General features: G+C 36.0%; 1 protein-coding gene across 2 annotated transcripts in view; it reads right to left on the bottom strand.

Annotated features, from left to right (window-relative positions):
* Positions 1 to 26,217, bottom strand: part of SMARCA1 (SNF2 related chromatin remodeling ATPase 1) — a 73,372-nt gene that overhangs the window by 31,856 nt on the left and 15,299 nt on the right. Inside the window, exons 7-17 of one of the 2 annotated variants that reach the window (XM_028122732.2) lie at positions 24,840 to 24,995; positions 23,349 to 23,480; positions 22,305 to 22,373; positions 17,915 to 18,024; positions 15,322 to 15,548; positions 14,268 to 14,389; positions 11,611 to 11,646; positions 10,540 to 10,692; positions 7,466 to 7,598; positions 6,310 to 6,458; positions 5,438 to 5,557 (exon numbers count right to left, since the gene is read on the bottom strand). In XM_028122732.2, the coding sequence (XP_027978533.1) occupies positions 5,438 to 5,557; positions 6,310 to 6,458; positions 7,466 to 7,598; positions 10,540 to 10,692; positions 11,611 to 11,646; positions 14,268 to 14,389; positions 15,322 to 15,548; positions 17,915 to 18,024; positions 22,305 to 22,373; positions 23,349 to 23,480; positions 24,840 to 24,995 (1,407 nt within the window). The remainder of the gene's footprint in view (positions 1 to 5,437; positions 5,558 to 6,309; positions 6,459 to 7,465; positions 7,599 to 10,539; positions 10,693 to 11,610; positions 11,647 to 14,267; positions 14,390 to 15,321; positions 15,549 to 17,914; positions 18,025 to 22,304; positions 22,374 to 23,348; positions 23,481 to 24,839; positions 24,996 to 26,217) is intronic. The other variant, XM_028122733.2, reaches the window with a different exon arrangement.

Raw genomic sequence — 26,217 nt, 5'->3', positions numbered from 1 at the left:
TAACTGTGTCAAGTGTATGAATTAGAAAGTAGCTGAAAGGGGTAAATGATGAATATCAGCATGACAGGTATATATCCCTTCAAATCAAGAGAAATTTTAAAATGAAGTAAGGCCTTGGTAAGGTAGCGGTGGGAAAAGTCAGTGGAATCAGAAAAGACCTGAATTTGAAACCAGGTTCTGCCACTGTACCAGTTGTGTAATGGGGAAAATTAATTCCTCCCTCTGTGAAGTGGGAAGAATAATATCTACCTTGAGAATTAAACGTGACCGCATGAGTTAAGGCATTAGATAAACTGCCAGGAGTTGAACCTAAATTATTATTAAACACCCAAAGTTCGGTGAACAATGATTAGGATTAGGTAGCATTACAAAACTCTACCCCAGGGGGCGCCTGGGTGGCTCAGTCGTTAAGTGTCTGCCTTTGGCTCAGGCCAGGATCCCAGGTCCTGGGATTGAGCCCCCCCCACCCCACCCCCCCGGGCTCCCTGCTCAGCGGGGAGCCTGCTTCTCCCTCTCCTGCTCCCGCTGCTTGTGTTCCCTCTCTAGCTGTCTCTCTCTCTGTCAAATAAATAAATAAAATCTTTAAAAAAAAAAAAAACTTTACCCCAATATCAGCTAGAAAATACAATTTAAAAGCCAATAGGCCAAACTAACAAATACAAAATTCTGGAGTCTATAGGGATGGTTTTCCAGTTCAGGTATTTTTCTTGATTTCACAGTGCCTATCCTAGTGCCTGAACACAAAAGAGGCCATTAATCTACCATTAATGATCCCACTCTATTTGATCTTACCTAAGGATGGAGTTCCACCCTTAGCATCACAGTTTAAGAGTGGATGATAAGCTAAGATGAGTAGGATGGTTAGGGATCTACAAACTCTCACAGTGTCCAAAGAAGTAAAGACTAAAGACAGACATAATGGTAGTATTCACATACGTAAAAGTCTATCAACTAGAAAAGAACACAAGTCTCAGTTGATCCATAAGGTTAACCAATGTGGAGGGGTGCCTGGGTGGCTCAGTCGTTAAGTGTCTGCCTTCAGCTCAGGTCATGATGCCAGGGTCCTGGGATCAAGCCCTGCATGGGGCTCCCTGCTCCACGGGAAGCCTGCTTCTCCCTCTCCCACTCCCCCTGCTTGTGTTCCCTCTCTCGCTGTGTCTCTGTCAAATAAATAAAATCTTTAAAAAAAAAAAACCAATGTGGAAAGTAGATTGCTACTCGATGTAATTTAACAAATATATCTTAAGTACCTATTGTATTATTTACAAGTCAGTGTCAGGGATACAAAGATGAATAATCTCTTCCATCAAGGAGCTTGTAAGTCAAATAAGTAGTTTTCTGAGAACCAAAAAATATAAAATTGTGAAATGAACTCTCCCAAGAGGAGTATGATTCCCAATACGACCACATTTAAATAGAGGCTGGATAACTGCCCTACATGCTACAGATGGGATTTCTTAATTACAAAAAGGTTAGACTAAATGACCTTTAAGTTTCTTTTAACTCTAAGAGTCTATGAGATATAGACAGTATAATGTGAGTTTACATAAAATAAAAAATATTCAAACCTCTAAAAGTAGTTTTGTTTCCCTCCTCAAATGAATTAATGTGAGAGGATAGTAATTGAAAAGATATTTTATAAATAACCAATATGTTATTTGTCCCAATTGGAATGAAAATAAATCAATAATAATTTAACTTAACTTAGTCAAAAGTAACGTATTGGCCATTTAACCCATACTTATACGCAGGTCTAGGTATCCAAATTTGGAATAAGTATTAAGGGCCTATTCCCAAACTTTCAAATACACTAAATCATGCTGAATTCATTTGTTTTAGGTAAGAGTGCATTAATACAAACTAATTCAGGTTAATTTCTTTAGGATCAATGTCAGTCATTATGACTTAATTTCCCAGGTATGGTTGTAAAGTAATGCTGGTTCAACAAATCATATATGAAAATCTACCTCATTGTGTAATTCCCATGATTTACATATAAACAATATTTTTGTAGGTTTTCAATTCTCTTCAAAGGATAATTGGAACCTATTTTAAGAACCTATCTAAAAAATATGAAAAGCCAGAAATAAGAGATAATGTCAAGTCAGAATATTTTTAAAATCTGATTTTTGTCATTCAATTATAAAAATATGACTAATCATAATTATTACTAAAATTCTTCTATATTTGTACATTATTTCACTAGAATTGGAAGCACAGGAAACCTGCTATATTAGACATAAACAAATATTTTACTAAGTCTAATTTTACTCTAAGGATGTAGATTAGAAGTTCCACTGATATTTAGACTCCTCACTGTTTAATATTTTTCCACTTTATAAAATACTCTTAATACCAATAAGCCCACAGAAATAATTGTAAAATTTAAAAAATTTGTATCACACAATGAGATCTCAAAAACAATTTCCACCTTATTCATGCAAGTCATCATGTTTATCTCATCAGAATAAAACATAAGCAGTCTAAATTAAGGTTATAGATAAAACAACCAAATAGATGTAAGTCAAGACACTAAAAACTACCAAAAATAATGATAGCAACAAAGCATTATCAGCATACTAGTTGCGCCGCGAACTAAAATGGCTCACCTCTCATTCTTCAGTAAAATCAATATCCAAAAATAAGCTCTTATTTTAACAAAATTCATTTCTGTGAGTTAAAAATATAACAGCTTTATAGAACAATTTTGGCAAACAAAACAATGATAAAATTGTATTATAACTCAAAAAATAAAATAAATATCCATGAGCCCATGCTGATATAAATGAGTATAAAATAAATGAGAAGAGACAGGTCTTCCTTACGGAAAAATCCCAGTTAATAAATGTAGGTGGAATGAAAGAAATACAAAATTACTATCAGGCAAAAACTACAACAATAACTGTTGCAGGCAAATGCCACCAATACATGCTAAAATCAGTGGGTATATGTTTAAGGAATATATTCCCCAAGATATTTATCAAATACAAAGGGAAAAATGGTAACTCTGCAGTGAAGAAACCCAGCAGACACCACCTCAACTAAGTGATCAAGGTTACTATTTCCTGTAATACAACACAACAACATCTTATATTCCCTGGTAAGATGTACTGAAGACTTAACATCCCTGCCATGCAATTCTTGCCAAAAAATACATAACCTCAGGCCAATCATGAGACAATGTCAGACAAACCCAAAATGAGAGACAAACTACAAAATAACTGACCAATACTCTTCAAAAGTGTAAAGACCGTGAAAGACAAAGGAAGACTGAGAACTAACACAGATTAAAAGAGCCTAGGAAGACACAGCAAAAAAAACAAAACAAAACAAAAAAAAAAAACACATTGTGGGTCAAGAGAATGTCACAAAATGACAGAAAATATTTGCAAAACACATCTTATAAAGGACTGTTATCCAAAATATACAAAGAACTCTTAAAATTCAACAATAAGAAAATAACCTGATTTTAAAAATAGGCAAAAGTCCTGAACAGATGCCTCGCCAAAGAAGACATACAGATGGAAATAAGCAAATGAAAAGATGCTCAACATCTTATGTCAGTGAAATGCAAATTAGAACAAGATACCACTACACACCTATTAGAATGGCCAAAATCCAGAACACTGACAACACCAAATGCTAGTGAGAATGTGGAGCAACAGAATTCTCATTCATTGCTCATGAGAATGCAAAATGGTATGGCCACTTTGGAAGAAGGGTTGGCAGCTTCTTACAAAACTAAACATTAGCTTATCACACGCTCCAGCAATCATGATCCTTGGCATCTACCCAAAGGAGTTGAAAATCTATGTCCACCCCAAAACCTGCACATGGATTTTTATGACAGCTTCATTCATAATGGCCAAAACTTGGAGACAACCAAGATGTCCTTCAGTAGATGAATGAATAAATAAATTGTGATACATCCAGACAACAGAGTATTACTCAGCACTAAAAAGAAATGAGCTATCAAACCATGAAAAAACATGAAGGTACCTTAAATGCATACGGCTAAGTGAAAGAAGCCAATCGGAAAAGGCCACATACTGTATTATTCCAACTATATGATAGTCTGGAAAAAGCAAAACTATGGAGATAGTATAAAGATTACTTGTTGCCAGTGGCTATAGAAAGAAATGAATAGGCAGAGCACAGAGAACTTTTTAGGGCAGTAATACTATTCTGGATGATACTATAATGGTGGATACATGTCATTACACATTTATCCAAACCCACAGAATGTACAATACCAAAAGTGAACCTTAACATAAAAGATGGGTTTTGGATGATAATGATGTGTCAATGTAGGTTCAGTTGTAACAAATGTACCACTCTGATGTGGGATATTAATAGTGTAGTAGTTATGTTTATTTGGAGTAGGTAGATATGGGAACTCTCTATTTTCCACTTTATTTTGTTGTGAATCTAAAACTGCTCTTAAAAATAAAGCCTTTTTCTATTTTTTTAAAAGATTTTATTTATTTATTTGACAGAGAGAAATAGAAAGAGAGGGAATACAAGCAGGGGAAGTGGGAGAGGGAGAAGCAAGCCTCCTGCGGAGCAGGGGGCCCGATGCAGGGCTCGATCCCAGGACCCTGGGACCATGACCTGAGCCGACGGCAGACGCTTAACGACTGAGCCACCCAGGCACCCCATAATAAAGCTGTTTTTTTTAAATTGCAGTGTGAGATCCTGGATTGTATCCCCTGGAACAGGGAAAGAACTTAGGGAGAAAACATGTTAATTTGATAAATGTACTTTGATTATGTAAATTGTTAACATTAGGGGAAGCTGGGTGAAAGATATATGTGAACTCTGTACTTTATTGTAATAAAGTCTAAAGTCATTTCAAATTAAAAATTTTTAATTACAGTCATAATTTCAACCAAAATAAATAAAACTCCCATTTCCTCAAAGGACCTTTGCTGTCCATGCAGTGTATGGACATTTGATAGTGGAGAAAAATCAGTACCCAAAGTCACTTAATTAGTAATACAGTTGGGATTTCAGCATCAAAATCCAGGAACTCCACCACAATCCTACACTGCTTCTCAAAAACAGTAATAACAGCAACAACAGCAGCAAAAATGATGAGGAGGATGCTGGTAATCATCATCATCATCTTTATCCAGCAAAATTTATTAAAGATAGCAATTGCATGAGATCTGACCTACATCAAATTTCGCTCCACAGCAGAGCACTGTAATAGGTAAGTGCCAGTGGGGTTTTTTTTAATTTTATTATTGTTTTAATTTTATCTATTTTTTTAAATAACCCCTACACCCAACATGGGGCTTGAACTCACAACCCCAAGATCAAGAGTCACACATGTTCTACCGACTGAGACAGCCAGATGCCCCGTCAGTGTTTTTTAATAATGGTTATGGGGAGAAATGCTAATTTGAGAGTCTAATGGCTGAGGGTAAAAAGTTACCTTCTGTTTTTCTCTATAATCTTCTCCTTCAAACTTGTACAAACTTTGTTCAGTGTCCATTCTAAAATTTCTCAGAGAAGACTCTCCCATTTTCTGCAAGCGTTCATTCATCTCTGCAGTCTACAGTTCAATGCATTGAAATTAGCAAGTTATCACTGAATTACTTACAAAAATCTGTGGGTTCTCTATCTTTTTAAAAGTCAGGTTTGACATGAAATACCCAATCTGTTAATTTACAAGGTAAGAATGCAAGGCTAATGTTAAATGAATATAAATTTAACTTGCTCCAAGTATTTTAAATACTTAAATGGTTATTCAAGTATTCTCAATTAGGCTTTCTTTAAAATCTTTTATCCCTGAAGATGTAGTCATATAATTTCTGTCTACTTTTACTTATGTTTGAAATTATCTAAAATAATTTGTAAAAAAAAAAAGTAAATTCAACACAAAATTGCAATATTCTGAAATAGTTTATTATACTTTAACAAATAATGCTTTAATATTTCATGAAATGTTCACAAAAGATTTTCAGTTAATGCAATGTTATCCAGTGTAAGAAAAAGGTTGCAAAAATGTAGTCCTGATATGTGATTGAACATGAAATTTATTTGGCTTTTAAGTAATACCAACATTATTTTCAATAAACATAAGATATAAGGTCACTCAATTTTAAACTCTAGTTCTTAGTCTTTCTTACCAAAAATTAAACTAAAAAACCCTAAACTACCCCTGGATATAAATCTACAAATCCTTAGAGAGAACATGAGTCATTTGAAACATGCATTTGAAACAACACAAATCCAATTAAGCATGCTGAAATACGTTGATTTTTAAAGCAATTCATCATGAAAACAAATATCATTTTAACTAACCTTCTTTTCCCCTCTTTCCAGAAGAGTTGTAATGTCTTCATCTGTCAGCTCACTTTCTTTAGAAGCAAAAACATGGGTGGCTCCATGACGTATCATTTGCAACATTTCCTCTTTTGCCAGCTTGTTAGACTGTTGGTCAATGAGTCTTCCTAATAATAAAAATAAAAGTTGTATATATTCAATTATATTCCATAGAAAGCACAACATAATAGTTCTAATCAGACACTACCACATTTAACTGTAAGCAAAGCTTTAAAAGCACAGAAAATTAGTGAGCTATAAAGTTATGTTAATGAACACACCTACAAGTTTTTCTTCTACCATACCTTCTATTTCAATATGAGTTTCCTTCCGTAAAATTCAGTTAAAACTCAGAAGAACAGAAACATATTTTCATTTTCAAAGGTCATTTTTCAGATCAAATTTCCTTCTATCAACAGGCACTCTCTAATATGTGTATAAAAATTTTTTAGGGGCGCCTGGGTGGCTCAGTCAGTAAGTGTCTGCCTTCAGCTCAGATCATGATCCCAGAGTCCTGGGATAGAGCCCCATGTCCATCAGGCTCCTACCTGCTTCTCCCTCTCTTCCTCTGCCCCTTCCCGCCCCCCCCACGCGTGCATGTGCGCTCCCTCTCATAAATAAAGTCTTAAATCTTTAAAAAAATTTTTAACTAGACATTTTAACTGCTAAATAATATCAGGTACTTGAGAAGACATGCCACTGGCATTCAACCATAAACTACTGATGTTTAACTATCTATTCCATATATTGAATGCAAGGCTTTAAATTAAATGGATTTAAATTAACACTTTTTTTAAAAAACTGACTTTTTTCCTGTAAGTTTGCAAATTTTAGTCAACTTTAAAAGTAATCTCCTTGGGGTGCCTGGGTGGCTCAGTCGGTTAAGCATCCAACTCTTGATTTCATATCATATCATGATGTCAGGGTCCTGGAATCGAGACCCACATCAGGCTCCCCAGTCAGCAGGGAGTCTGCTTGTCTCCGTCTCCCTCTGCCCCTCCCCACACACACTTGCTCTCTCTCTCTAAAATAAATAAATAAATCTTAAAAAAATAAAAATAATGTCCTTTAAAGAAAACTGCATGTGTTTTTGGAGGAAAAAAAAACCACCTAATTATTTTACATGTATAAATACCTTGTTGTATAACAATTGAGTCAAGTCTCAGTTTTATCTCTGCTCTTTCTACAATCCTTTCTTCAACAGTATTATCAGTGATGAGACGGAACACACGTACTGGCTTCTTCTGACCAATACGATGTGCTCGATCCTAAAAGAAAGAATCCTAATATAAGATATTGGGTATTCTGGATAAAATATATAGTACAGCCACCATATGCTATAAAATTCTAAATATAAAATTAGTTTCTGAGCTCTCTAGACCTGCCACATTTTAAAGGAGGATAATGAATATTAAGAATATCTATGGGGCGCCTGGGTGGCTCAGTCAGTTAAGCGTCTGGCTTCGGCTCAGGTCATGATCTCAGGGTCCTAGGATTGAGCCCCATGTTGGGCTTCCTGCTCCGCCCCCCGCCCCCCGCTTGTGCACGCTCTCTTTCTCTCAAATAAATCTTTTTTAAATAAGGAATATCTAGAGGTCCCTGTGACCAAAAAAATCTGCCAATATTATACTATACCAGTAAGAGAAAACTTCCAGAAAGGCAACAACCGAAGCCCCTTTAAGATGAGGACTAGACGGAGTTTTCTAAGCAACTTTAAGCCACTAAATGCAAACATCTTTCACAATAGCAAGTAGTTTTGTGAGGGGCAAAGTAGTTAGCAAGGGTTGCTATGGTGGCAAAAGTCTGCATAATCAAGCAGTTCTTTCTTTTTATGGAGGCAATTCAGGGATGTGTAATAAAAGGTAATAAAAATTAATGGCATATTAATATCCTTACTATATAGTGGTCTAGAATTAGTCCTATGGTTTATGGTTGGTAAAGGTGACAGATGGCAAGTTCTGATAATACAAAAACAGCTATGGGGAGTGTTTTTAAAACACAGAAGCTGCTAGAGCAAACAGGTGAAGGGAAGAGGGCAGTTGAGAAAAACAAACCAAAGAAACAAGATTCAAAACAGCCCTTGAACTAAATATAAAAACACTAGAGCTCAGTAACAATTTCAACAAAGTACACTGAATGAGAACGCAACACCTCTACACAAATTTAAAATTTCAAACTCAAATCAGTAAGTCATGAAAGATCAGCTATACTCTTAACAATTATAAGGAAATGAAGTGTTATCAACAGGTTTTCCAGTTTAGTAACCCTGTAACTTACTGGGGCTTACTCCTACTGAGTCATATCAAACAGCTAGCTCAGTACCATGCTAAAGTAATGATAAAAAAGCATTTCGATTTAAAAATGTCCTGGGGCACCTGGGTGGTTCAGTCAGCTAAGTGTCCAACCCTTGATGTCTGCTCAGGTCATGATCTCATGGGTCATGAGACTGAGCCCTGCGTCAGGCTGCTTGACGATTCTCTCTCTCTGCCCCTCCCCTGACTCGTGCATGTGCACACATGTGGGCCTGCTCTCTCTCTAAAAATACAAATAGGGGCGCCTGGGTGGCTCAGATGGTTGAGCGTCTGCCTTCGGCTCAGGTCATGATCCCGAGGTCCTGGGATCAAGTCCCGCATCGGGCTCCCTGCTCCTTGGGAGCCTGCTTCTCCCTCTGCTTCTCTCTCTCTCTCTCTCTCTCTCTCTCCCCCCCCTCTGTCTCTCACGAATAAATAAATAAAATCTTTAAAAAAAAAAATAGTTATTAAAAAAAATAAATAAAAAATAAAAAAAATACAAATACAAATAAATCTTTAAAAAAATTTAAAAATTAAAAAATTAAAATGTCAGGGCGCCTGGGTGGCTCAGTCTTTAAGCATCTGCCTTAGGCTCAGGTCATGATCCCAGGGTGCTGGGATTGAGCCCCACATCGGGCTTCCTGCTCTGCAGGAAGCCTGCTTCTCCCTCTCCCACTCCCCCTGCTTGTGTTTCCTCTTCGCTGTGTCTCTATCAAATAAATAAATAAAATCTTAAAAAAAAATCAAATTGCATGAGTTCTTTATATTTAAGAATATTAATAAGGAGAGGGAATTCTTTATGAAAACCTTCATATCAGACCTTCTTGAAGTATCAAGTTTCCTAGCTAATTTAAAACAAGTTTTTGGGGTGCCTGGGTGGCTCAGTTGTTAAGCGTCTGCCTTTTCCCCAGGTCATGATCCCAGGGTCCTGGGATCGAGCTCCACATAGGGCTCCCTGCTCTGCGGGAAGCCTGCTTCTCCCTCTCCCATTCTCCCTCTGCTTGGGTTCCCTCTCTCACTACATCTCTGTCAAATAAATAAATAAAATCTTAAAAAAAAAATTAAAATGTCCTGATAGTCAATATGTTTTAATTCTGTTATAAAAAAAAGGAAGGTGGGGCGTTCACTCCCGGGTTTCAGCACCAAAAAATATAAATATATAAAATTTTTAAAAAGGACTTCTAAGCCATGCCTCATTGACGTATGACTTTAATTGCTTCCAAAGATAGTAAATTATCCCATAATTTATTGGGATTTTGAGTGCATAGCTATTTTGCATCTTTGTACTTCTGAAATTACTTTTCTTTATCTCAAAATGTGAGTCACACTGACAGAAGTTGTACCTCTAATTCAGTAAATGACAGCATGATGACAGATAAAAGAAATAGCTCCTTGAAATTTTTCTTGAAAAAAGGGTAGGATATTTTCCAATGGTGTCCTTAGGTATCAGATGTTTTCCTGGAATATATTCCGTTGTTACCTTTTTACCTCCTCATCCCAAATGTTTTATTACAAAAGTTGAAATCATACCTCTCCCAATTTTAGTGCTAAGGATTTTAATGTATTTAGTAATCCAAAAGAATTAATATCAATACATTAACTTTTTAACCCTTTTCATTAAGACATATGTACATGTCCTTTTCAATATTCAGGAGTGGGAAAAAACATTTCTGTTTCATGATAAATGCCAAAATAGACACATAAATGCTGTAGTTGGATTTGGGGTGTGTGTGTTTCTGTTTTCTTTTTTGTTTTTGTAATTAGCACAGTATCTTTGTTTTCCAAGATAATCTATTTTAACATCTAGAAAACCTCCCAAAAATTGTTGTTGCCCTTTTATAAGTTACATCTGTGCTGCATAAATAACAATAGTATTCCTAGCTAAAATAAATTTCTGGCATCATTAAAGATTACTAACCATAGCTTGTAGATCAACCTGTGGATTCCAGTCTGAATCATACAGTATAACCACGTCAGCACTTGCCAAGTTAATTCCAAGACCTCCAGCTCTGGTACTCAGCATAAAGATGAATTTGCTACTATTAGGAACATTAAAGGCCTCTATTGCTTCCTTTTTTTAATTGACACAGGAGATGGAAGAAAAACAAAAATAAAATTATATTAACAGAGTCCTTAAGAAATATTTTTAACATACATATTCAAAAGCCCACTTTATGATATTCTTCCATCTCAAAAATACTTAAGCATATATCTATATACTGTACTGTGTGAATTGCTGTAGAAAGTATATTACATAAAGTTCCTAATATTTAGAAGCTTACATCAATAGAGACAAACTCAGAACAATCGTATAGACAAATTTAACTAGGCAAGCAAATCATTTAAATTACTTAAAGCAACAATAGTAAAAATGTTTGGAGTGAGAGCTAAAAAATATCTAGGAGGCAAAATGTCAGCTATCTCAACTTCATTCCCATTATTTTACATAGGATTAACAAAGAAGGTATAGTTTGGAAGACCAACAAGAAAGAAAAAGGTTCAGAAATGTGAATGAGAGAATTGGATAAAGGGGAGATTAAGTAGATTTATTTCCATATGGTGACAAGGGGCAAATAGGGAAGTAATGAGGAAATTCAGTAAGGTAATCCAGGGATATTCAGTAAAGAGTCTTAAAATTAATGGGATGTTAATATCCCTACTATATAAAGATCTCATACAAATTAATTAGAAACACTAAGACCCCAATAGAAAAATAAGGAAAAAAAAAAAGGAAAGAACAGACAATTCACAGAACAAATATGAATGGCTAATAATACAAAAATAATGTTCAATCTCACTAGTAATCAAATAAATGCAAATTAAAACATAATACCATTTTTTGAAGATTAAAAAAATGATAATACTCAATGTTGACGAGGGGGCGGTGAGACGGGCACTCTCATACATTGCTGCAGGGAATGGAAATTGGTACAACCTTTCTGGAAAGCAATTTGGCAATATGCATCAAGAGTCTTAAAAATGTTCATACCCTTTGACCCAGTAATTCCACTTCTAGGAATTTATCCTAAGGAAATAATCAGAAATGTGCACAAAGATTTATGTATAAGGACTTTCACTTTAGCATTATTTATAATAGTGAAAACTTGGAAACAACCTAAATGATCAACAATTGGGAAATAAATTATTTATAGTACATCCACTGGATGTAATATTATACTTAAGTTATTTTTACAATGAAGTTTATTACTGATATAGGAAAGTACAACATAATGCTGAGTAAAAATGTTACCAAACTTTATATTAATATAGTATAATATCCGTTATTTATATAAATTCTATATACAAAAAGAAATTGGCCAGAAATACTTTTATTTTACAAATTTCCTTCAGCAGTCATATATTACTTTGATAATCAGAAAATACAGGAAGTCATATTTTTAATGAATGGAATGGCATGGTCAAAACTTGCAGCAGAGGTGACGCTCACTGCCGCAGTCCGTATAGCATGGAGAGGGGGCAGTATAGAAAGCAGCATGGTGTAGTGAGAGGCAATTTGGTGTAGAGGAAAGAGCAAAAACCTGGTGTGACTCATTACCATTTACGACATATGTGTTTCTAAGCAAGCATTTAACCTCTCTGAGACAGTTTCAAGTAGAGAAAATGATACCAGTAAATTATATTTTACTGGGCTGCTGGGAGAATTCAGTTGGAACTATACATTGCCTAGCTTAGAGTTGCTGCTTGACAAATGTTAGATCCTTTCCCTATAAAAGCGAGGAGGCCAATTAAGTAAAGGTTATAGGAACTGAGTCAGAGGGTGACCAGAGACTTCGCTAGCTGAATTTAGCGGTAGCAATGAAGAAAGGGCAAATCTGAGAACTACTGAAAAAGAATTGCTTATTAACAGCTGGCAAATAGTTAGAGTAAGGAATCAAATGTGGCTTCTCCTCCTTACTAGGAAAATAGATGAAACGATTAGGTGGACAACAGTATAATGGGAAAGTGGGGCATTTAAAAAAAAAAAAAAAGAACAGCTCTGACTTTGCTGTACCTAAATTCAACATATGCAATTCAAAGCCTCTGAAGGGAGAAATTATTGGAAATTTTAAGAAACCAGAATAATTTGGGTATAATTAGGTAAAGTCCACATTGTTCATAAACAGGGAGATCAGTCAGAAATGCAAATTGGCTATTTGAGGTCAGAAAGCACCTACTTTTCTGCCTTAGTATCATCTTCACTCCAGGAAAAAGGGTCATTTTGAATAGCACTATATGGCTTGTACTTAATGTGGATTTGAAAGAAACCCATTCTGAGGAATAAATCAGCAAAAGCCCAATAAAGCTTCAAGTTACCATTTCAGAAAAAGTAAACTACTATAGAGCAGGGACCTGTGTAAACTTTGAAACACCCCCATTATTTGTAAATGTTATCAAAAATGTTTCCCCACAATGGGTAGCAGGTAAACCCTTAATATGAAAAGGGCCTGTGTGCCCGCTATGGACCCTATCCTATGCTAGAGCCAAGCTTCAATAAGGAAGCACACAAGGGACAGAGTGCTCACTGAAGCTATAGAAGGAGAGGGACATGGACTAAGAGTCTCTGTGGCCTGAGATGCGGCCTTAAAACTGAGAGGTAAAAGGCCTGTGTGCAATTTCATGACATGTAGTATATCCTGCACTACAGAGTTTTAAAAACTGCATTCATATCTATTATACCCAATGATCCTCATAACATTGTCAGAAAAAAAGCAGCCTAGGTATTAATATTACCCTGATAATAGTTAAAGATACTGAGGCTCAGAGAATTAAACAGCTTGCATACACTACAAAGTGGTGGAGTTGGTGCTGAAATTTAGGTCTTCTGAAACCAAGTTCAATGCATTTTCCACTATACCATGAAATCACAATCTTTGCCCAGAGCATGAGGATAGACTTAAAAGAGAGACCAAAGACAGAGCCTTGAAGGACCACAGAAAAGTGAAGATAAATTAGAAAAGCCCTCCCCCCAAAAAAGTATTTAAAGGGTTTAAAATACATTAGACCCATGACATTCATGAGGGATAATCTAAAGATCTGTAAGAATTCCCAAATTTGAGAAACACTGGCTGCTAGGTAGGCTTCCTCACTAGCTAAGTAACTCATTCCTATACACCAGCCTTTTGGTATTCCAAGATCCAAATGCATGATACACCTATACCTATGTTGTCCAATTTCAGTTTTACAAAAATCTAACACAGATTATTTCCTTTACAAATTAGTTTCATGAGTCTTTAGGATTACTCATAAACTGGAAAAATCTCAACTGTTAAACTCCACAAATGGCGAGGGTCTACTGCAGGAAGCAAATCAAGAAAAGAAAATGGCAGAATCAAGAGATTAAAGAGTAGGATGAGAAACAGTAATTAGAAGGTCAAGAGCTGTGGTTAGAAGAGGTAAGGGTGCAATGGTGTAGTATCCTTTAGGTAAGTGAGGATGTCTCTGAAGACCTTGAAAAGGATGCTTTGTAAGGAGTCAGTATAATGCAAGCCAAATTGAAGATCTCAGAGAGACAGAGAGGTGTTAGTGAGAAATTCAACACACCTAGCTATTTAAAAAAAGGCCAAAGTTCAAAACTACCTAATGATGAAAAACATGGCTTAATTGAACTCTGATTTTTAAAGTTTTGTTTTACTTTCTTTTCCTCACCTCTCTTTCTTCATGTGGGGTTTGTCCATCCAGTCGACAATACTCATAACCACGCCACATACAATAATCCTCCAAAATGTCCAGCAAGCGAGTCATCTGGCTAAAAATGAGAACCCTTGAACCTAAAACATTTCCCCCCAAAAAGCAAGTTATTCAACTTGTGTAAAACTAATTTGAAAGTTACAAAAATATAAGTAAACATCACATGTAATATAAATATATAGTGGAACACTTCATGAAACACACACACATATACACCTTTGAGGAATGCTATACAGAATTATGCATTGCTGAGTTATGCACGTTTAAGGATTTCAAAACCCTCCACACATATTGAGATGATTTAAATTCTGCCTTTTCTCTGTCCTGAGGATGAGTGATCGGTCCACACAACGTTTCATTAGACTACTGCAATAGTCTCCCAGCTAGTCTCCTGTTTCTCATCTCTCATCCTCAGTAGAACCCCCATACTGCTTCAAAGGTTCTCCTCCAAACATACAAGTCTGATCACGTCAGCTGACAGCAAAATCTTCTATGACACACCTCCCTCCCTGCCTTCCAAATAGTCCAAACTTCTTTAGCATGTTTAAAAGGCCTTTCGTAATCTGGCCCCATCCAACTTCCCAGATTCCTCAACTGCCACTCTACCCCAAATGCTGTAAGCTCTGCATTCCTTTTTCACACTTCTGTTTCATTGCCCTGTAAAACGCTTCCCCCTCCTTTTTCCCATGATTTACTCCTAGACATTCTCCAGGACTCACTTCAAATGTCGCCTTTGTGAAGATTTCCCCAACTCTGTTTCTCAACATATCATGGCACTTATCACAACGAATTGCCACTGTTCCTCCTCACTACATTGTTTATCCAAGGCAAAGACTGTTGTCTTATGCATCTTTGTATACCCAGCCCATAGGACAATTCCTGGCAGATAATAAGTACTCAACAATGTTCGCTGAATAAGTGAATGAATGATGGGTAAATATGCAAAATGTTATTCATACACAAGTCACTAATATAAAGTCATTTCATGTTAATGTATAGATTTGTAACTCACCCTGTTCTTTGAGTTTGGCCAACAGTTTATCAAGAACTACCATTTTACCACTGTTGCTGACAATGTGCTCATCAGTGGTATAAGGTGGACCAGGTTCAGCACCATCAAACAAGTAAGGATGATTACAACACTTTCGAAGCTGCATCAGAATGTTTAAGAGTCGCATCTTGTCCATCTTGCCAGCAGAGTTTAACACATCAATATCTTTCATCAGGATTTTTGTATACCTAAAATTTTTAACTATAATTAATCATTTATTATATGTAATTGATGAATCACTAAATTCTACTCCTGAAACAAATATTACACTATATAGTAACCAATTAGAATTTAAATAAAAATTTGAAAAAAAAAGTAAAAAAATACTCAGTTTTGGTGAATATGTGGTGAAATAGGAAGATCTTATAAACTGACATGGATATGTTAGTACAGTCTTTCTAAAGGGCAATTTGGCAAGATAGGTAATAAGTTTTAAAATGTGAATATTCTACATCTACAATTTCGTCCTTTGTAGATAGCCATATAAGTGAAATAGTGTTCATCACAACACTGTTTGTAATAATAAAAAGTTAAAGCAATCTAAAAAAAAATGTTCAAGGGTGCTTGGGTGGCTCGGTCGTTAAGCGTCTGCCTTCGGCTCAGGTCACGATCCCAAGGTCCTGGGATCCAGGCCCATATCAGGCTCCCTGCTCAGTGGGAACCCTGCTTCTCCCTCTCCCACTCCCTCTGCTTGTGTTCCCTCTCTTGCTGTGTCTCTCTGTCAAATAAATAAACAAAATTTTTTTAAAGTTAAAAATAAAGAGTTCAATGTCATCAAGCAAATCCCTTTGCTGATTAGCATAGAGTCCTATTTAAACAAATTCGATTTTGAAACTAAATCTGATCAGCAAAACCAAGAAACTTTTGAACATTTTAACTTGTATGTTGCCTACAAACCTGTTTCCTCCTGCTTTATCCATTGCTACAAATTGCGATCAGCTGATAACTACTCAGATAACCATATCTGATAATTAATTATTCAATAACTACAATATTTGCTGAAAGTTGGCATCCAACTTTTTCTTGTTTGAGCTAAAAACAATCACAACTTCTTTCTTTTTTTTTTAAGATTTTGTTTGACAGAGTGAGACACAGCGAGAGAGGGAACACAAGCAGGGGGAGTGGGAGAGGGAGAAGCAGGCTTCCCAAGGAGCAGGGAGCCCAATGCAGGGCTCGATCCCAGCACCCTGGGATCATGACCTGAGCCGAAGGCAGATGCTTAACAACTGAGGCACCCAGGTGCCCCAACAATCAAATTTCTTATACCTAATCTTCGTAAGGCATTTTTTTCTGATCCATAAACATTTTTCACTATCTTTTGTTGGCCTTTACCCAGGTGAAAATAGACCTATGTATCCACCTGAACAGTAATTAATATTTAATTATATTAATAGCCAAATTTTATTGGAAGTGCCAGATATCATGTGAAGGGCTTTATATAAATCATCTTGTTAAATCTTCACAACTCTGAGGTATGTACTAGAATCACCCCCACTTTACGAATGGAAATTCAGGCAGCTAAGAGAGGTGAAACAACCTATTCAGGGCCACAAAAAGGGACAAAGTCAGAGTTTGATCTTATGTCTGAATCCAGAGAAATATACTCTTCACCACCACCCTATACTGGTTTCAGTAGTAGAGAAGTCATTACAAATAAAATTAGATCACTTGTAACATATATTAGCAACATTTTGCTTCTTTTTTTTTTAAGTAGGCTCCATGCCCAACACAGGGCTTGAACTCATGACCCTGAGATCAAGACCTGAGCTGAGATCAAGAGTCAGACGCCTAACCAACTGAGTCAACCAGGTGCCCCACAACATTTTGCTTCTTTTAGCAGCATTATTACATAAGCATGTCTAATTTATGATTCCTTGTGACTTCTCTTGTCAATTTCCTGCTTTGCCTGTATTTATCAAACCAATTCAGCTTCTATTTTTATAATATCTACAACTGCTATTCTCATCCATCTTATTATTACTTATTATTACGGTTATTACTATTTTCACAGACGGAAAAAGAATACCAGACAAATGTGCAAGTCACATTAGCCTCTTTAACCCTGACATTGACTCATAAGCTAAGTATTATTATCCCCATTTTATAGAAGGGAAATAGGTTATATGATTTACCCAAGCTAAATAGCTACTAAGGGACAAAGCATGGGATTCAAATACAGGTCTATAATTAATGAGTTCATGTGATATAATGAGCACTAGGTATTATATAAGACTGATGAATCACTGACCTCTACCTCTGAAACCAATAATATATTATATGTTAATTAGTTGAATTTAGATTTTAAAAAATATTTAAAAAAAAATATGGGCCTATAAAATCAAGGCCCATGCTCTCTCCCAAAGGCTAAATAAAATATTCACTAATTTTCTATTAAAATATTTGAACTACTTAACTTGCCATTTAAACATAAAATGTAAATTTTGATCTAAAGGCACAACTGAAAAAAAATAAGGGCATAATTGAACCACTACAAAGCTAAATTTTAATAAATCCTTACACATAAATAAATTCCAATGGAAATAAAATAGCTCACCATTCTCGTTGCATTTTACTCAGTCCCAAGTAAATCTTTATTTCCTTTTTAGGAGGCAGGCTCTTCTCTACATCAGTTTTTATACGACGTAACAAAAATGGTTTTAAAACCTAAAAAGTGATAGTTTTTATAAAAGTTTATAAGATATTTAATATTATAAACCATGTATTTCATTGACAACACACTAATGTGAAATTTACTTCCCAAAGCATAACCTGAAAAACACTACCAATGCCAGTTGCCAATTTTCTCAAAAGAACCAATGGCCCATTAAAAAATCAGAACAGGGGACCTAAATTAGATATTCATAATTTGATAGCATAAAATACATTAAAAAGACAAGATTATTGACTATTGAATAAGCATGAAAGAATCTTTTTTTAAAAAAAAAAGTTCTTGTCATACATTTGTTTTTTTATTCTGTATAGGAATAATTTTGATGGTAACAGACATTTTTCCAAAAGACCTACAGATGACCAACGGACACACTAAGAAAAGATGCTCATTATCACTCATCATCAAGGAAATGCAAATCAAAACTGCAATGAGATATCACCTTATATCTGTCAGAATGGCTAGTATCAAAAAGACAAGAAATATCAAGAGCTGGCAAGGATGTGGAGAAAAAGGAACCTTCATACACTGTTGGTGGGTATATAAATTGGTACAGCCGCTGTGGAAAACAGTATGGAGGTTCCTCAAAAAAACAAAAATAGAAATGCCATATGATCCAATAACTCCACTACTGGGTATTTACCCATAGAAAATAAAAACACTAATTTGAAAAACTATATGCACCCCTATGTTTATTGCAGCATTATTTACAATAACCAAGATACAGAAGCAACACCTAAGTGTCCATTGATAGATGAATAAATAAAGAAGATGTGGTCTACATATATGTGTGTCTGTATTCATATATGAATACAGACACACACGTATGTATGTAAATATAATACACACACACACACGATGGAATGTTACTCGGGCATAAAAAAGGATGAGATCTTGCCATTTGTGACAGCATGAATGTACCTAGAAGATATTACACTAAGTGAAACAACAAGATTTTTTAATCTTAGAGGAAATCTGAAGTCAGAGTATGAATCAGAGAGTCTTTACAAGTGAGATAAAAATGCAGGCCATTTCAAAATAGTTAAATATATGAATGAAGAGAAAATAGTTCAATGTTAAGGAAGATATGGATGAATAGAGAAAAAAGATGAAATAATCAGTATATACCTGCCAGACAGACTCTATCACAGGAAAGTAATAGTGCTACCATCATCTATATAGAGTACGTGCAATGTGCCAGATAGTGCACCATGAACTTTACAACAGAGAGTACAAAATCCTTACAATAAATCTTTAAGGGAAATGTGATTACTTTAATTTTATTTCTTTTTTTAAAAAGATTTTATTTATTTATTTATTTATTTATTTATTTATTTATTTATTTATTTACTTTAGGGGCGCCTGGGTGGCTCAGTCGTTAAGCATCTGCCTTCGGCTCAGGTCATGATCCCAGGGTGTTGGGATCGAGGCCCACATCGGGCTCCCTGCTCGGCGGGAAGCCTGCTTCTCCCTCTCCCACTCCCCCTGCTGTGTTCCTGCTCTCGCTGTCTCTCTCTGTGTGTCAAATAAATAAATAGAATCTTTAAAAAAAATGTTTAAAACTTTTTTAAAAAATAAAAATAAAAATATTTATTTATTTTAGAGAGAGAAAGAGAAAGCATGAGCAGCGGGAGGGGCAGAGGGAGAGGAAGAGGCAGAGAATCTCAAGCAGACTCTGCACTCAGTGTGGAGTCCAACATGGGGCTCAATCTCACAACCCTGAGATCATGACCTGAGCTGAAACCAAGAGTCGGACACCCAACCGACTGAGCCACCCAGGTGTCCTTCAATTGTATTAACTCAACCAAAGTCATTTTGCTAGTAAGTGGTAGAAGCCAAATTCAAACCCAGATCAAGCTGATTCTAAAATCAGCTCAGTCCCTGATTAGCTGTTGTGAGAGCCTGGACAACTTCCTTAACTTTTCTGAGCCTCTTTCCTCAACCATTCATCAAAAAGTTATAGTATATGTATATGACAAGCATTTTAAAATGAGAATAATGATACCTATTTCCAAAGCTGCTGTGAAAATTTATGATAGTACTTGTGTAGAGCTTAATCACAGTAGACATTAGTAAATAGAAGCTATTACTATTAGAGATCTATGGGAGGTAAGGAAAAGAAAAGAGTGAAAGACAACTTCTGATCTCTGGTTTGAGCCTCTTAAAATTGTCTAAGATTCTTTAAGAGTTTAAACTGCCTGTGAGACATTTAGACAGAAAGACTCAGAAGACAGTGAGATATGCAGAAACTAGGCAAGAAATAATGGAAAGATAAATTTGGGAGTTCTAAGTAGATAGGTGGTAGCTATAACCATGGGAGCGGATCCCCAGGGAGAGCACATAAAAAGAAAGTCAAAGACAAAGCCCTACAAAACACTAAACTTTCAGGGACAGACTGAGAAAGAAAACCCATAAAGGGGACTGATAGGAGTGGCCAAAAAGGTAAGAGAAAATCCAAGAGAGAATCCATTCTGTACTCCAGAAACCAGGTAGGAAAGGGTTTCATGCAGGAGTGGTTAGAAGTGCTAAGCAGTACAGAGAAGCCAAAATACTGAGCAAAAAGTATACCCTGAATTCAGCAACTGGAAAATGACTGAAGACCTTCCAAGATAAGTTTCAGTTGCGTAGAACGGATAGAAGCCAGTGGTCAATGAGTCAAGAGTAAACAGGAGATTAGGTAGCGGAGATGGAGAAAATAAGCCACTTTTTCAAGAAGCTTAGCTATCAAGAGACGAGACCAGAATCACAGCCACACAATGATAAGAGAGTACTATTTTGTATATGCGTGAGGGTGGGTGCGTATGGGTGTGGGTTTGGATTTTAATAAGGGAGATACTTGAGCATGTTTACATGTTAGGACAAAGAGCCAATATAGAGTGAGAGCCAGAAAAATCAGTCAATAAAAAGGATAAATTATGGGGAAAGGTCCCATAAGGAAACAGAGAGAGATGAGATCCAGGGTTCATGTCCAAAGTCTTAGCCAATGACCAAAGAAAACACCTCTCCCTTCAGAAAGAAGGTAACACAGATGCAGATATCCTTGGAAGCTGGATATCTTTAAAGGAGTTCCTACCTAATAACTTCTCCTTTCTCTTTGAGAAAATAATGATGCTACTTACTGAGAAAGGAAGGGGGCAGAGAGTATCTGGGATAGAAGTCTTGGGGAGATTGGGGAAGGCCTGAGGCAGCTGTTACCAGAAATGGGAAAGAATGCCACAGAAGGCCACGTTGAAGGATTGCTGACATCATCAAACCCCAGCTTATGTTATAGAACATGAAACTGGAGTTGCTCCAACCTGTACAATTGTATAACCTTCTTTATCAGTGTTGAACAGTTCCAGTACAGAACAAGGCACTCTTCTAGTAAGTGGTAGAAGCAGAATTCAAACCCAGAAGACAGAGACAGTTACAGTATTCCAGTGTCGGGCTTCCAGGGCAGAAATGGCAGATAGACAAGAAAAGAAAGAAAGTTTGGGAGTATTGGCAAAAGCGTGGTTCAAGTGATAGAAAATGGGCTCATTGTTTGGTAGAGAAAAAAGTAACAACAGGGGCACCTGACTGGCTCAGTCAGTGGAGCCTGCAACTCTTGATCTTGGGGTTGTGAGTTTGAGCTCCATGTTGGGTGTAGAGATTACTTAAAAATAAAGTCTTTTTTAAAAAGAGAGAGAGAGGAAAGTAAAGTAACAACAGAAATGAGGTGATGGATGAGAAAAAGCAGGGGTCCAAGGACTGGAGGTCTCTGCAAGGTAACAGAATTAAGTACAGAAGGAGTAACATGAGTGAAAGAGCTAAAAAGGATATAAGAAGTTGTTATCAAAGAATGGAAAACGGGTATTTAATGAATGTGAGGGAGTCACCTGTAGATGAGTGGATGACAGAGAAAAGAATGGGTGGAAGGTGGACCTGCAAGATAACTTCACCTTAAAGAGTTCTGTACATGATGGTGCAGAACTAGTGGCTTACAAGTGGCACTGGGGAACTAGAAAAATACTGATGCCATCTTAAGGACCTGTGGGGTATGGGAGTATGAACAGCCTCTACTGGAGAGGACCACATTATCCATGCAGGAGAGCTGAAGTAAAAAAGCTGTTCCCTAAACAGGCTGAAAATAGAGTAGAGTTCATTTCCCAAAGAGGCTGTCAGAAAGACTGGAAGGGAGAAGCAGTGAGACTGAGCCAGGGGGTAAACCCACAAGTTCAAACGGACTCTATGGCAATTTGTTTTCTGGGTTGGTATATATATTTTAAATTACTAAATTTTCTTGTCTATTACTTACTGCGTGAAGTCTTTCCACAAGTTTTTGATCACCAAGACAATTTTTAGTGTCAAACCAAGAGTCAAAGTCCTGTGGAGGGGTGAAAATTTTGCAGTAAGCACACAGGGGGTTGGTTTGGTTTTTTTTTTTTAATAAATTCAATATTGCACAAATTCTTAAACAATGATACAACAGTAGTTCATTTTAAAAGCACTTTCAAAAATACGTTCACTATCATGGTCAATATTATTTACTTCTCAAAAATAGCTAAAATACTGGAGGAGTTAAAATTTGAACTACACCAGCACTGTTTCCTTAAAAGTCTTTTAATAGGCTTCCCCATATCATAGTAGCATTTATCCAGTTAAGAGTTAGAGTAGGAATAAGAATATAAAATAGAAGGCATATAATGATAACAAAAATTTTAAACAAACAATAAAAATAAACCAAAGCAAGATAAGGTATACAAACCAATGGATAGCTGAACTTGGTACTTTTTATTATCAATTAATATCAGTAATGAGAAAAATCAAGTTCCAAAATCCTTAAATCATTCAATTCAGTTTGCTGCACTAGCATAACCTTGTGTTAATGATAAAAACAATGTAAATCACACGTTTACAAAATATGCTGTTTTTCTAATCACACATTAATTATGAGCTCTTTAGTGCTCACCAAATGTTAATGACTACAATAATTAAAGACCATTTTAAAGACTCCACCTACCAAACTAGTATGTAGAAAGCCCTTCCAATTTAATTAAAAGAAAATTTTGAATTTACTATTATGAACTCAGCCTATTTCATATCAGAAATTGTGACAGCAATGCAATATAGGCAAAGTTTAACAGGCAGAATAATCTCAAAGAAAAGATACATTATTTCTCTAAATAACCCCATTTGAAAAATTTGTGCTTAAGAGCTTTTTTTTTCTGAGAAAACCAAAACACACAGATAAAGAATTACAAATGAAAAAGAACTATAAATTTCAATCTACATTCTATGCTTTGAAAACAGATGTCTGTGAACATAAGAAAATCATATTTAAAACATGACTTAAACTTACATCTGCAGAATTAAAGACATCAGGCAATAAAAAGTTGAGTAATGCCCAGAGTTCATGCAGGTTATTCTGCAAAGGTGTTCCAGTTAGGAGCAAGCGGTTGGTTGACTTGAACTCACGAACAATCTCAGAAAGCTAGAAAAATAATTATGTTAACATCGCTTTATTTATTAGAATTCTCAAAATTCAGTTCTTTATCCAACCATGTTTTGAATAAAATAAAACTTGAAAATTATTTTTCTGAACTAGGAAAATATCCTAGCTCAGGTGACATTGCCACAATGAATCACAACTAAACAAAATATCCTAGGCATTTCTACACTTACAAGAATGCAAATCATAGTCATACCTCAGACCCCTCCCTCACTTCAAAAAATTTATTTTCTCCATTTTGGGTCCACAGAAACAGTCAAAACTCCATGGAATCCAGGCTAGTCACTTTACACAATAATATCTCCTTCTCCCTGCCAATCATGTTCATCTACATACCTAGCCAAGTTCTAACTTGGCCTGATGACAATTTCTAAGCACCGGAGTTGCACCCATTTTTCTTAACTTACATTAACTTTCTAAATATAAAGCTATAGGGGCGCCTGGGTGGTTCAGTCGTTAAGCGTCTGCCTTCGGCTCAGGTCATGATCCCAGGGTCCTGGGATCGAGCCCTGCATCGGGCTCCCTGCTCCGCGGGAAGCCAGTTTCTCCCTCTCCCACTCCCTCTGCTTGTGTTCCCTCTCTCCCTGTATCTCTCTCTGTCAAATAAATAAATAAAATCTTTAAAAAATAAACAAACATAAAACTATAAAAATTAAAGCACAAAAGCATAAAAGAATAGTAACCTTATCAAATAAAAATGCACATTTTTATACACTCAAATAATTATTCTCTAACATGCATCCTTTTTTATTGGCTATTAGTTTCAATTTGAAATTAGTATGATCCACCTGGTAGTTTTCCTCCAGTTCTGTCCCTGTTTCTCCCAAAGTAGCCCAGTAATCCAAAGAGAGGCTCATCATAATAACTGATGGCTTTTCCTACTGTTGATGGAGTTGAATGGCAAGAAATATTCATATTTTTCAAAATTAACACCACACTCTAATTCACACAAATCAGATAATTCCAAGAAATGTTTTTTTTAATCCTTATGAATATACATAAGCTGGTAGGCTCCTCAATAAAAGTCAAATCAATGCAAATGACTTTTGTACACCAAATATTACCAAAATACTAAAATACTGTAGCATAACAGAGTTAGGCTGCAACAAGTATAGCAAATGAACACCTAATTTTCTTTATATTAAAAACTGTGCTCAATTTTCATTTGTCTCATATTCAATAATTTAAACTTTAAAACCATTTTTAAAACTGATTTTCATTCACATTCTGTGAATAAAATCACAATCTTCCAACCCTTTTTAATTTTGAATACACAGAAGTAAACAAACAGACATGGTAGTTAAAAGAAAACTTTAACAATGATATTGAAAACTGGCTTACCTTAGATTTTTCATTCTTTATTCTGTGAGCCTCATCAATGACTAGGTATCGCCAATGAAACTTTTTAAATACAGATTTTTCTTTAATTACCATCTCATAAGAAGTAACACAAACGTCCCATTCTCCTGGCATCATTTCATCACGAATAAAAGCAGCCTAATGCAAAATAAAGTTCCTCATATTAGAATACACTGACAAGATGGTCACAGAATTAAAACATCAAGAGAATATTAATAATTGTAAGAGAGAGACCTGGGAATCATTTAGTCTCATCCATTTTAAAGACAGGAAAACCAAGGCCCAAAGACACATTTGTGGGCAATTATCTGGATGACATGCTAATATATTCATCAACAAAAGAGAAGCAAAGGCTTCCCTTAAAAGAGTACAGCATATCCAATGAACTGGAGTAGTTCTTATCACCAGAAGATGACTAGGACAGATGGTCCAAAAAACATGGGTGAAGTAACTGCCTTCTGAAAAACATGCTCTTACCAAGAGCCAAGCATCACCAACTATTACCAATACAGTTTTAACAAATGAAAAGAACTCAATAGACATGAATGATTTCAACCTTTGAGATCTCTTATGTTCCTTCCCTTTCTAGCAGGAATGAATCACATATTTCGTTAAGGGGTCATGAAAGCCCATTAATGCTTCTGTGAACTTCCTGATGTTGTTTTGAGGCTACAGATATGATTTTATAAAGGGGACTTGCTCTATCTAGTACAGGAGACTATTTAAAACAGTGAGACTGGGGCGCCTGGGTGGCTCAGTCGTTAAGCGTCTGTCTTCGGCTCAGGTCATGATCCCAGGGTCCCGGGATCGAGCCCCGCATCGGCTCCCTGCTCCATGGGAGGCCTGCCTCTCCCTCTCCCACTCCCCCTGCTTGTGTTCCCTCTCTCGCTGTGTCTCTCTCTGTCAAATAAATAAATAAAATCTTTAAAAAAATAAAAAATAAAACAGTGAGACTATTTAGAACTGTTTTTAAATCTTCACAGGCAGTGGCCAACATAGTAGCCAAGCTGACTGAGAGCATTTTTAACTTGTATGAACTGAATTCCAGATGCTACAGGTCAAAATAAAACCACAGAAGTTAACAGGGAGCAGCCAAATCTATACTGAGAAGGTTCTGATTAGTACTGTAAATCTAAAATTACAGTACATAAACAAAGTAACTGTTCACTGCAAACTCATTATTTCATAAACTCAGTTATGCACCAAACACACTGTGGACTCATTCAACAAATATTTACTGAGTGCCTATATATACAAAAGGATCCCCTGGACTAAAGTAGAGAACAGAAAAAAAGGCCTTTGTAGAGATCTCAGTTGCACTCTGGGAAGTGGTCATATTGAAAAAGCTAATTAAGACATT

Source organism: Eumetopias jubatus, unplaced genomic scaffold, assembly GCF_037043125.1.
Source record: "Eumetopias jubatus isolate StellerSeaLion01/CBP00866 unplaced genomic scaffold, mEumJub1_p1.0 scaffold_11, whole genome shotgun sequence".
NCBI lineage: Eukaryota > Metazoa > Chordata > Mammalia > Carnivora > Otariidae > Eumetopias > Eumetopias jubatus.
Note: the sequence above shows the minus strand (reverse complement) of the source record. Positions and strands in the feature narration are given on the sequence as shown.